General features: G+C 43.3%; 1 protein-coding gene across 3 annotated transcripts in view; it reads right to left on the reverse strand.

The window, feature by feature from the left end:
• Positions 1 to 13168, reverse strand: part of HPSE (heparanase) — a 35611-nt gene that overhangs the window by 3576 nt on the left and 18867 nt on the right. For 2 of the 3 annotated variants that reach the window (XM_075929506.1, XM_014570808.3), the window contains 7 exons: positions 12775 to 12946; positions 11628 to 11675; positions 7749 to 7842; positions 4342 to 4448; positions 3056 to 3170; positions 1516 to 1634; positions 47 to 193 (listed from right to left, as the gene is read on the reverse strand). In XM_075929506.1, the coding sequence (XP_075785621.1) occupies positions 47 to 193; positions 1516 to 1634; positions 3056 to 3170; positions 4342 to 4448; positions 7749 to 7842; positions 11628 to 11675; positions 12775 to 12946 (802 nt within the window). The remainder of the gene's footprint in view (positions 1 to 46; positions 194 to 1515; positions 1635 to 3055; positions 3171 to 4341; positions 4449 to 7748; positions 7843 to 11627; positions 11676 to 12774; positions 12947 to 13168) is intronic. The other variant, XM_075929505.1, reaches the window with a different exon arrangement.

A 13168-nucleotide genomic window follows, 5' to 3' on the forward strand; every position in this document is an offset into this window, starting at 1 on the left:
ATGATAGTGAAGATACATTTTACAATAAAAGGTAATGTATTCTCACCTGGAAAGTATGCCCTCTTTTCCATGAGGTAATAAAAGGTATTCATCTATATGCTTACTAGATAAGTTATGGGGTAACTGCATCTGTTTGGTGGCATTATAGAGGTTTAAAACAAACAGAGTAACATCCCCTTCTTTGTACATTGGGCTGCAAGGCAAGAGAAAAGCACATTAACGATTACATATTAAAATAAATTACAGTATTTAAAAGGAGTTGTACTGTATTCACAATTGGGCAGATCTCATTCCCTCTTCCCCACAACAATTTGGTTCCTCTGCCCAGGGAGGGTATGAATGCCAAAACTTTGTGTGTGTGTGTCTGTGCCCCAGGTAGGAACTGCTCAGTGTCCCAGAATGCAGGGAGACGCTGTGGAGTGGCTGTTGGATCTATAGCTATGTCTACATGCAAGGAGACAAGAGGTAAAAGGTTGCACCTGCAAATAATTCTGTTTTCATTCCCTTAGAATTAGTTGCAGGCTCCAACACCAGAGGAAGGACACTGAAGTTCAGGGACCCAATTTTTTGTAGTATAGTCACATGTAAAAGTACTGGCTGAGATATGGTCCCCATTGTGCTAAGCACTATATACACAGTGGCTATGTCTAGACTGGCATGATTTTCCGCAAATGCTTTTAACAGAAACATTTTCAGTTTAAAGCATTTGCGGAAAAGAGCGTCTAGATTGGCACGGACGCTTTTCCGCAAAAGCACTTTTTGCAGAAAAGCGTCCGTGCCAATCTAGATGCACTTTTGCGCAAAAAAGCCCCAATCGCCATTTTTGTGGAACGAGGTGTACCGGTAGTTCGGAATAGGAAGCCTAATCCGAACTACCTAGTCCGTGCCGTGTGTAGCCACGGGCACGGAGTCCAAACTAGCGGACATTTAAAAATGGCGGCGCCCGGCAATATGCAAATGAAGCCCGGGAAATTCAAATCCTGGGCTTCATTTGCAACTTCGGTTGCCTACATTAACCACCCTAGTTCGAACTAGGGTGGTAGTGTAGACATAACCCAGTGAGTTTACAGATTAAACAGGCAAGATAGATCAAAGGGATAAGGGGAGAGAAAATAAATATCCTTATTTTACAAATGGGGGACTGAGGCACAGTGAGACTTGGTGACTTTTCTAAGTCACATACAATGTCTGAAGCAGAAAATAAAATTCAGATTTCCTAAGACAGCCCAGGGAGTTAACCACAAGACCCATCTATCCTGTCCTATATAATTCCCTATGGCAATTCCAATAATCCTATTTGTGAAAACTACATCAGAGTCTCCTGAATGTTGTTTTTTTGAAGTCCTCTGCCCATTCTGTGTGTTACACTGTATAATTGCAGATCAAGTGGGTCCTGGTCTAAGCACTACTGAGCCTGTCAGAATGCTTCCATTGGTTTCAATAGGCTCAGTGTGCACTGAGGCCTCTGTTTTTACTTTAGTCAGTTGTTCCTGAATGTTGTCTTTAAATGCTTACTTGAGGTTATTTGTGCAATGAAGGTACACTCGAAGCTTCTTTGGATCTGCTCCCTTCAGGCCAACTTTCAGTACTTTGGTGCCCACCAGTTTTTTGTACAGCAAAGAAAGCCAATAATCCTGTGTGGCATATACAACAAAAGATTTTTCCATATGGCAAACAAGGTATTTTAGATAAGAGATATTACACTTACACTATGATGTTCTGTACTGGGGTGTCCAAAATGTTACTTTTAACAAGACCCCAATTACAACTAGCCATGAGCTGGAGGGCAGGCTGCAGCCTCTCATTTTTAATACCAGCATGCTGAAACTACGATTGCAATATTTTTTGTACAACACCTGTATGAAAACTTATAATTTGCTGGTTGGTACTGATAAAATGTGTGTGACAATGTTGTCTGTAAAGTTATCAAAATTTCCTCTATGATGTTATTAACACATGTTCCAAACCATTCAGCCCTTCCAAAATAGAGGTTGACTAACAGGTCTGTTTCAAACATAGAAATGTGTAAAAGCGACGAGGAGTCCTGTGGCACCTTATAGACTAACTGAAGTGTAGGAGCATAAGCTTTCGTGGGCAAGGACTCCTCGTCGCTTTTGCAGATTCAGACTAACACGGCTACCCCTCTGATAGAAATGTGTGTTTGGCTTTGCATTTAAGCAGTGCCTGGTTTTAGGAGACCGTATTTTATAAACAAGCAAGAAAGGAACTCAAACAGGTAAGAAAAAGCTAGCAGGGAACATGTTCCACATAGACTCTTATCTCCCAGTGCCCATCTAGAAATATTTTTCAAGAAAAGGACTGAAACTATAAAAAAAGAGGGACAAATATCCCAAAGCACCTCTTTCCATTTCCCTGCTCCAGAAGAGATGAGAAATGTTGCTTGAATCTGACATGTTTACTAATACCTAATTTAACAATCTATCTTATCTTTACTTTTCTTGTGGCCATTTATGACTTTTATGCCTCCTTGCTTGTGCTCACTTAAAACCTCTCTTTCTCTAGTTAAACTTGTTTTATTCATTTATCCAGTGCGTTTAAATTGAAATGTCTGGGTAATTCCATTTGGGGTGGCATGTTGTGTGCATATTTATTTCTTAAAGGAATAAAAAACGTAATATAATTTTTACTGCCCAGGAGAGGTCTGGGCTGTACAGAACATACATCTTGGAAGAGGGGGAGAATATGTGTAGGGATCACCCTGCAGTATAGCCAAAGCTGGTGAGAACTAGAGTATAATCCAAGTGTGGCTGACGGTCTGCAGTTACACACTGACACACACATGCTGGAAGGCTTTGTGAGTAGCCCAGGTGAGAGCTACTACAGAAAGGCTTTGGAAGGCACCCGAGGCTACATAGTAGCTCTGACACAACTGCTCATTATTCTGGATCATACCAAGGTATGTTTCAGATACCTATATACAAGTCTCTTTAGGGAGGTAAAAATACCGGGCATATCTCTCCATATTAGGTTTAATGGAATACAAATATATACAGTATGTATGCTGATTATTAAGGCAATGCTATTGTATACGCACAGGCAAAGGTTCAAAATTTGCATCTACCAGGTGATAGGTTCCTGCTCCATAGAACACTTGTCTCATCACCACATCAATACCCAGTCTGGCTGACAGTCCTAATTTGTCCAACCACCTGCCACAGAACAGGAAAAAAAGAAAAATATTAATGCAGACTCCCCAAAAATAAATGGGAAAAATTGCAGAGCTAGACAACGTTGCATGCAATCTCAACTGCCTTGTACATGCAGCAGAAACAAGAAATAAAATGATAAATGTTGAGTACAAAAAAACCTCATTTTTGTACGTTCCAAAGTACAAAAATGGCAGAAACTTTGCTGAAAATCCATTTCACATTTCATCTCACTAGGTGTCTGATTCTACCATGCTGTTTCCTTAAACTCTCTTGTCATCACCATCTTTGTCCTGAGTAAAGAGAGACAACCCTGAGCTGAAGCAATAAGGTTCAGATGGAGTCTCTCATGAAGAGGTCATTTTGAGCTCTAGCTTTTACTTTCATTTTTAAAAATAATTCTCTAGATTTTTTGGTTGCTAAAACATGAACCAGGCATAAACCAATGCAGTTTTATCTACCGACTGACTGAAATTAAACTTCTGAGAGAAGTGTGAGAGCCATCCATTCATTTTAACAAAGGATTAACATTGAAATTAGTGGCAACAACAAAAATGGTTAGTTGTTTCACTGTCAACTAAAAGAAAAAAAGTCAGACAATCATGTGGTGAAGATGCGCTCTGTCAGTTGCATCTTGTTTTGGCATCACAAGTGGAAGGAGCTCCAGCTATTGGTGAAGCTAGGGACAGTACCAGAACTTTTTCTCCAGTTTAATCTGTTTTAGTGTGCTGACAACTGTAGTTTTGCTGGGCCACATCTCCAAATTTGAACATGAGGCAGCAATCCCATATAATGCTACAATGGTTGTACTGTGGCCTATAAACAACACTTACTTTAACTACCCCTCCTATACAGTGTTAAAAGTCAAGCAAACATTTTCCTAGCCACCATGTAACATAAGATACTATATCTTTGGCTAGATCCCTTTCACTTGTTTCCAACAGGATTAGGGAATATTTTGGGATCAATGTTCCTTGTCCCTGGGGACTAATTGGCATGAGAGTGGCCACCTTGGGTCTGTACATGCAGAAGTGCTATGGGGTTCCAAAGATGGCCAGTCCTACACAGAGGAATGTTGCTGGCATGCTGGGCATTTAATGGTGGTGGCTAAGTTGGTGGAAAATCCCACAGGAAAAAAAATAGGGTAATTTTAAAGACATGCTGTTCTACTTACATAAAACCAGCAACGTATGTATTAGACAGTCTGGGAGCTCCACCTCCATAGGCTGAACTTGTTTCTCCTAACCACACCTTTTTACCAGGTACAGTTCCATCAACAATCTAGAAAATGTTGTGTCATCAGGATAAAAAGAGAAAAGTAAGTACAGCTATGACTGCCTAAACAGTCACAATTGTGGACTTTAGAATAGATCCCTGGAAAAATCATAGGACTTTCAGGGCCTCTTAATACGACCCTATTTAATGAGGCAAGGCTCCATAATAGTTCTGATGGACAGGAGTAGGGGAAATAATTTTATTGTGAGGAGGTGGTTGCCCCACCCTGGAACAAAAGGGGTTTAAACAGTTCTGGGAGAGGGATGAGACAAGGAGCCAATCAGGAGAGAGCTTGTGGCAGCCAATCAGAGCCCATCAGGATTGTATAAAAAATGGCTGGCCAAGAGGAGCACACTTACGCCAGCTCTGGAAGGAGAGGGATGTAGCTGCTGCTAGCATGGGGTACACCTTGGCTAGAGCAGTGCTGAGGGAAAGCAGGATGAACCAGGGCATCTCAGGCATGAATAAACCCCAGGCTGACGCTCAGCAATAGGGATGTACTAGGGCTGCAGAGGAGCAGGAGGAAGTAGCAGGTCCATACCCCCTTGTCAATGATGAGGGGATAGATGATGACTGGAAGTGGGTCACTGAAGCAAGGTGGGTGCAGGAGTTTGGGGTTCCCTAGGAGGGGAGGACTCCCAAGTGTGGGAGCACTTCCATGGGGCAATACCCTGAGGGAAGGGCACCATGGTCTGGGAGGGACATAATATAATATATGGAGATATACCTATCTCAGAACTGGAAGGGACCTTGAGAGGTCATTGAGTCCAGTCCCCTGCCCTCATGGCAGGACCAAGTACCATCCCTGACAGATTTATCCCAGATCCCTAAATGGCCCCCATCAAGGATTGAACTCACAACAGGCCACTGCTCAACCCACTGAGCTATCCCTCCCCCAATGGGGCCTCATGAATCATGGGTAACAGACAAAAAGGTAATAGCAGATAAGACACTGCCAGGAGAGGGTGCTCTGAGGCTGGACTGAGTGACCAGTGACCAGCAGGAGACACCACAGTGGTGATTCATGGACTGTTAAACTCTATTAAATAATAGAGTCCCAAATCTAAACAAAATCAGAACTAGACTCAGTAGCCCTTAATCACCCAGAGTGGTATCTTACTATGTAAGTCAGGGGTAGGGAACCTTTTTGGGTCAGGAGCCACTGACCCACAGAAAAATCAGTCAGGGGCCACACAAGTGAGAAGTAAAAAAGAGGGGGGACCTGGACTGCCAGCACAAGTACCCCAAGGCGGGCACTGAGCCTTGGGGGCCACATCCAGCCTCTGGGCCTAACCCCCGATGTAAGTAGTCCTGTTGAAGTCAGCAGGAGGACTCTGGGAATAAGGTACTACTTAGAGAGAGTAAGGGGCAGAATCTGGCCATAAATTCTTCCCTGGGGCTATGATGGCACAAACAAATAGTCCTGGGAATGAAGGGTCCAGCCTGTGCTGGCAGCAAAACTGCCTCAGGGTGTGGTGCGGGGAAAGGGGCTGGGGCCAGAAGCAGAGCCAGCGGGTGCCTGGGAGGCCGGTGACAGGAGACCTCCCTTGGTTCAGCAAATTCCCTTGTCCAGGCCCGGTCACATCCCAAGGGTGCCGGGCCATTGAGCATCACTGATGTTATACTAGAAGATTTAGCCAGCCTTGCTCGGGTCAGCAATGTCCCCATACGAAATGGTGGGAGGGGGTGTAGCAAAAATGTACTTTTAGTATTGGAGAGTATTGGTTATACGGCTGTAGGTATGATGCATAATGATTTCATGTATAATGACTTGCTTGTAAGTTCTGTTTGCCTCTATTTCTCTCTCGGCTCTCATGATTAGATACTATTTACTGTAAGGCCTTGCTCCCTGTTAGCATTACAAATTAAGTTGTGTCTTCTAGTAACTATTAATCTTGTCTGAAACTCTGTACAATTGTGTGGTGCGAATAGAGGATGTGTAAGTGTGACAGCCATCGCAGATGCCCAGCTGATCAAGAAGTGGAAACTTTGAAGATAACCAAGAGACAACCATTGTGTCTTTAGGCTGAATTAAATTAGCAGCATTGACAACCTTGGAGACAGGCAGAGATCCCCTTCCCCTCCCCCCCCCCCAAGAGTGAGAGACAATGAGGGAAAGCCTGACAATCACCATTAAAGGATAATCCTGGAAAACACAGATTAATACCCCTTAAGGGTGGATGATTGCAGCATGACATTGCAATATCGACAGACTCCAGTGGAAACTTACATGTGTAAGAAGAGGAGCTCTGGCCTTTAAACTCTGGGTTCAGTTCTGTAAGCCAAGCCTCAGAGGAACCCTGACTCCTCCCTCAGTCAGCCTTGCCAGTAAAACTGACTTGAGCCACAAAAGACCAGTAACTGTGCACCATCTGCAGGGTGTGTGTGTCTTTATGAAGCATATGCTAACTGCTTTTCTACTGTATTCTCAATAAACATGGCATATTACCTTTTCCCCTGAAAAAGATTCCATGTGCTTCTTGAAAGCTTAACAGGGAAAGCTTCAGGTCCCCCCTTTACTCCTACCCTCTCTAAAAGGCACCTGGGTGGGGGAGGGGAGGGCGTGTAGAAGCCTTGTGTGAGGCTGCAGATGAGGGGTTCAGGATGCAGGCTGCTCTGGGGATAGAGAATTATTCCTCTCACCACAGTAGCTTGGAGCCAGGTGAGAAGTGCCTCTCAGTGGCCATGGGAGGGTGCATGTCCCCCGGCTGGGGCAGGTCCCAGTTCATCTGACCCCTGCGCTCCTCAGCCAGAGTGAGGAATGCAGGAAACTATGCACTTTCCCCAGGCTCCTTGATGAAGGGGAACAAGCAATAATCTCTCTATATGAATCAAGGGAGGGGAGCTGGACCCCTGCCCCTCCCTGAAAGGCATCTGAGGGGGTGGAAGGATCAGGGCCGGGGCAGTCCCAGATGGGGATGTGCGCACCCCCAGCCAGCCCCTTTCATCTGCTTGGTGATTCTGTCTCTTCTGTATGGCTTTAGAAGAAGAAATCCCATTCTAGGCACATCCCATTTTCCTGGCACAACCAAACCCCTACCTTGCCTTAAGTTATGATAAGAGGAATCTGAATACACCATTTGGTGGTCCTACCTCTCAGCATTTAGGAGTTCTTGAACAAAGACTCATGCATAGGCATACAGACAGAAACTCTTCTCAAACATATAGGAGATTATTTACAATGAATACGGCTTCTAAAAATTGAGATTCTTGAGATGTATTGCTTGCCAACAATTTCTACTCTGGTTCTTATATGCCCATCATCATGGTAGCTGAGTGCTGAGACAATTTAACATAACATTGTACCTGAAGAACATCTGTTACTGCTGTGATAAAGGTTTCCAGCACTTCAGGACTCAAGAAATCCTCTCTGGTAGCACTTCGTCCATTTACATAGTAACTGAAAAGATAAGAGGCAGTCTCAGCAAGCAAAAATAAATGATGCAGTATTACAAAGCATGATCTAAAGAACTTTGTTTCTTGATATAGTTATTCATCTCAATGCTGTCTTCTCTTAGTTTTATTACCTGTGCATGTATACTAGTTGCTGGTCATCAACCACTGAATTTTATACATTATAAAATTGTGATCAACCCAAATTTCTAAAATCTAGATCCCAAATCATTAAATGTTTACTGATAGATATGTGTGTGGCCTGTACTGCTCCTTTATGCTGTAGAACAATGATTTTCAACCTTTTTTTCATTTGTGAACCCCTTTGGAAATATAACACAGTCTATAGACCCCAGGGTTGCACATAAGTTGAAAACCACTAATGTATAAAGATAAACAGAAAAAAAATAAAGTTGTTATTTATATTAGATCCTTATTTTAGCTGAAAGACTTTGGAAGTAACAATAACATCCCCAAAAGGCTACATCTTTCCCCTTCAGCAACTAAAGGAGGCGAGGGGTGTTAAGTCAGGCCTGCCTTATGGGTTGGGAAAATTCAACATCTCTGATTACAAGCTGTTGTGGTGTTACCATTTCAGCCCTCCACAAAATCACTATGTCTAGACTGCAGGCTTCTTTTGGAAGAAGCTTTTCCAGAACAGATATTCTAAAAAAACTTCTTCCGAAAGACAGTGTCTACACTGTGAGAGTGCATTGAAAAAGCAATCTGCTTTTTTGACAGATAGCATCCATTCTGTGTGAATGCTATCTTGCATGTAAGCTATGGACCAAGGCACGTGTGCTTTTTCTTCTTGCGAAAGCACTCCCTCTTCCCCATCCACACACACCTTTTTCCAAAAGAGCTCTTTTGGAATAAGGCTTCTTCCTTGCAGGAAAGAGGTTTACCAATATCGGTAAAACCCCTCAGTTCTTTTGATTTTTTTTTCCCTCAAAAGAACGTGATTGCAGTGTGGACATAAGTGAAGTTTTTTCGGAAAAACATTTGTTTTTCCAAAAAAAACCCTCTGTAGTGTAGACATACCCTAAGGCCATCCACCCACAACAGGAAGTCAAAGCCTGATATTCCTAATGTAATGGTCAGAAAAGAAAGTACATTTGTGTGCAAATGGAGGGAATGGAATAGAAATAACTTTGAGATTTTCTTTATACAGTAACATAGACATGCTTTCCTTCTTGCTTTGTGGTTCACCTTTGGAAGTACATTTAAAAATGCATAAGTCTGACCCCTGCTTCGCTTAGCTGCCAATCCTGGGTTCAGCATTACTATGTTTGACCTTAAAAAAAAATCTGTTGACATGAAAACTACCTTGAAGAGTACAGAGGCTGTTACCGGTGTTTTGAGGCCATCACCTTCTACAAGCAAACCGAAACTCAAACAAGATTTGGCCAGTAAAGAAACTGATTTTTAATCTTAGATCATAAAGCAAACACTGCCTCTCTTAAATAGCTTTTCCTCATTCACACAGAGCCTGAATGTCCTAAAATATTCCAACACTCCCCACTGTGGAGTTCTATATCAAAATCCCTTTTCTACATTAGTTGCTGGCTCTGTTACTAAGGCAGACTTCCTGCATATCGTGAAATATCTTAGAGGGTTCACTTGTATAGATTTTTACTAATTAGTTTATTTTATAAAACCTTGATCAAAAAGTTATTAAAAAGTGCATTTGTGGAGTTTTGAGACAACCTGGGCTGCTGCTCTGAACATGTCATTGTTTCTGCCTCTTCAAACGCATCATAAGCAAAAGCCCACCTGAACTTGTCCATTGGAAAAATATTTTTTCCTGTTCAGGAAAACTGCTTAATTCCCTGTTTTGCTTTGAACAATTTACCTGCTATGATTTCTTGGATCCAACTTAGCACAATTAAAGTATCTCTTTTGTGATCATTGCTTATGTAGATTTAATAATTACATGGAGCCCTGTACATGGCCATGGTAAAGATGCTCTTGGCCATGCTTAGATTATAAAATGCTCAGGAATGCCACTACATCTTTCCATCTCTGCTAGAGCTACAGAGCCACTGCTTGGCAGCGATATAGGGACCTCTTGCGTGCTAAGTGGCCTGTTAGATGATCCTAGCATTTTAAAAATCTCTTCTCTGGATATATCCTGTTTATTCAGAACTGGGAAAAACAGAGGTAAAATCACAGCAGAAACCTCATTCACCGAATTGTAAGAGACATGGGATACATCAGCATGGTGGAAAGGAGAAGAAACAGACTAGCATTTTGGAAAAAGACACAAAACTTCCATGAAAGAATTATCAAAAGTCTGGTTCCATCGACACTTCACAAGCAAACCTGATAAAAATTAAGAAAAAAGTCTGTGTTTACAAATGCTGCCAATTAAATCCTTTGCTGGCTTTTGAGCATTAATAATTCACTTCCAACAATGTGCTACCCTCCCCTTTTCACATGCAAAGCCTTGCAGAACAACACTGTTGCAACAAGCTGTATTGGTGAATCCTTTTGAAATATGAGAAACTTTTGATTAATCAGTTTTTAAGGTCTGATCCTGCACAGCCTGCTCACTACTATGATAACCCCCATGTTCAGCTGGATAACAAGAAAGGGTCCTGCATCTTTTAATGAAAGAAGAACAAAAGTAAAGGCGGGTATTGTTAACTCGGTGTCAGTGTAACACTACACTGCCAGGTGAGTCACTGGCAGCGAGTACTGCACCTGGGACTTATGTTTTTAGGAACTTGTGGCCTTCCTGCGGGACTGTGGAACAATGGTCGGGAGGGCCAAATCCAGCCACTGGCTTGCCTGGATCTGGACCTCGGGGCTCCCCCCAGCATTGGGAAGCCTGCGCTGGTGCTCCAGACCCACAGCCTCCCCATGCTGGCTCCCTGATGTTGGGGCGGGGGGGGATGCCCTGAGTCTTGTGGGCTGGAGTCAGGCAAGACAGAATTGGATCCAACCCATGGGCTTTGCCTGGTGTGGGGAGGAAGTGGCTCTGTGCACTGTGCTCCACCTTCTCCTCCTGGCTGGGGAAATAGCGGCTCAGCAAAGCACTGCCTGGAGGCCTTTCCACCACCAGTCCAATTGGCTGTAATCACGGCCAATAGGAGCAGCAGAGACTGGTGCCTGGAGTGGCGGGGGACACGGATCCATGTGCGTCCCTGAGAAGCATGCCAGGTAAGTGCTCCCCTCCCCATGCCCCAGACTCTGCACCCTCAGCCTGCTCCTGCCCCCTCTCCCCAGTCTCAGCCCACTCCTGCCCCCTACCACCTTCCCAAATCCTCAGCCGACTCCTGCATCCTACCTCCCACCCAGACCCCACACCCCAAGCCCACTTCCCAGCAACCCCCTCCACATACTGAACCCCCTTGGTTTTGGCCCCATCCCAGAGCCTAGGGAGGCCCACAAAACCTACTAGCCCAGGCCCTCTTAGGCTCTAGTGTGTGAGGGGAACGTGGGGAGTGTTTTTCTGCTTCTCAGTCGAAGGCCCCGTCTGGGAGGTGGATTTTTTTGTGCAGTCCCAACTGATTTTTCTGTGAGTCAGCAGCCCCCGACCCAAAAAAGGTTCCCAAGTCCTGCCTACTGATTGTGCTAAAGGACCCCACTTTGTATGTAAAGTCATCATCAACTTCTCTCTGTGGCATACCCGCCACCAGACGGGAAGAGAGTGCCACAGTGAGCGGGTTGATCAGGAGCGGTTTTAACCGTTTTTCCAGCTACGCTGTTGCTGTATTTAAAATCAATAATGCTTCACAAAAATCTGTATCTACTTATACTATAGCAGCTGAATAGATACTGAATACTTACTGATGCCAAGTGACAGAATCAATTACTTTCCCTCCTGATTTCAAGAAGCTGTCAATAAACAAAAGGTATCATTTCATTATTATTCATGACACTGACTGAGCACACAACAGAGCTGCAGAAACTTGGAGACACAGTACTGAAATCAGAGTGCTGATAATGAGCACAAATACCACACCAGCAGAGTCAACTACACCAAGCCCTGGCCTGGAAACCAGAAATGTTTAGATTCTAATCCTGGCTCTAAGAATGACTCGCTGAGTGATCTTGAGCAAGTCACTCAATCTTGCTGGGCCTCAGTCTACCTCACCTATAAAATGGGGTTAGATAGCATTTCCCTACATTAGTGGATTATTGAGGATTAATTCATGTTTGGGCAGTATTCTGAGATTCTCACATGCACGGTACTATTTAAAGCTTTTATTTAAACAGCATTTAGTGACTATAGCAGAAGTAGATTTGGGGGGTTTGGACTGATATCAGATGCATAAAAACCTAACACACAAGCTTTTCATTATACAAGCATTGTAATCTTACCACAGTTACGCTTTACGTTTTAGACTCCCTAACGTAAACCAAAAACAATATTCATAATATCCTGCCCAATCCTCCTCCTTCCCTTGAGTTCATTTTTAAAATTTGTTGCACATATTATACTCAATTTATGCCACTTATTTCTGGTAATATTTCACAGTACACTATACATACTGAAAAATATTTTGCAAATTGTGTTACTAAATCAAACTTTTGTTGCTGAAAAATGGGGGGTTGGGACACTTTTTTGGTATTGACTGAAAGATGTGTGGATTAGTGAATTTCTGCCACAAATCAGAGTAGCTCCTTGTTTACATCAGTAGAACTGAGCCAACTTGCACTAGCTGAGATTTAGCCTGTAATGTCTTGCAAATCAGTTAAGATTTCATTCACACTCCGATTGGCAGATAGTTGTTGACGCTAGTTTTCCAACCCCTCTCTCCTAAAATCAATTCTTAAATCTAATTTTTCAGTATCCTAACACCTTAGGCATGGTCCAACTATAGAATCAGACCCCTTACATTCTCAGTCCTACCTCCTGGGCATGTCTGCATTCTACACTCCATTTACTGCCTTCTCTTATCAAGCCTGTGATGACAGGTTTCTGTTTTGTTACCTCTTCAACAATTTCTGAGTGTTTTTCCGTGGTTGACCTACATCAGGGCCATACAATTTTGAATTCCTGTAACTGCTGTAGTTTCTCAGAAGATGATACAGATGAATAAAGTCTTGCCCTAGTTGGAAACCATCAATATAGATGCCGGATTTCTTTCTGAAACTGTTTGGCTCTGAAAGAAACACAAACACACACAGACTGTTCCTTAGAAGCATTTTAGAACAACATATGAGCATTCAACATGTGCACAGCAATAAGAACCAACCAACTTACAGAAGGTTATCTACAGAGCCATCCTTAGACATACGCGGAGTATGCAGTCGCGTAGGGCACCACGCTTTCTGGGGCACCACTCTGCCGGCCCGGCATGGAGGGGAAGCATACATGTGCGCTC

The sequence above is a fragment of the Pelodiscus sinensis genome, chromosome 5 (assembly GCF_049634645.1).
Source record: "Pelodiscus sinensis isolate JC-2024 chromosome 5, ASM4963464v1, whole genome shotgun sequence".
NCBI classification, from domain to species: Eukaryota; Metazoa; Chordata; order Testudines; family Trionychidae; genus Pelodiscus; species Pelodiscus sinensis.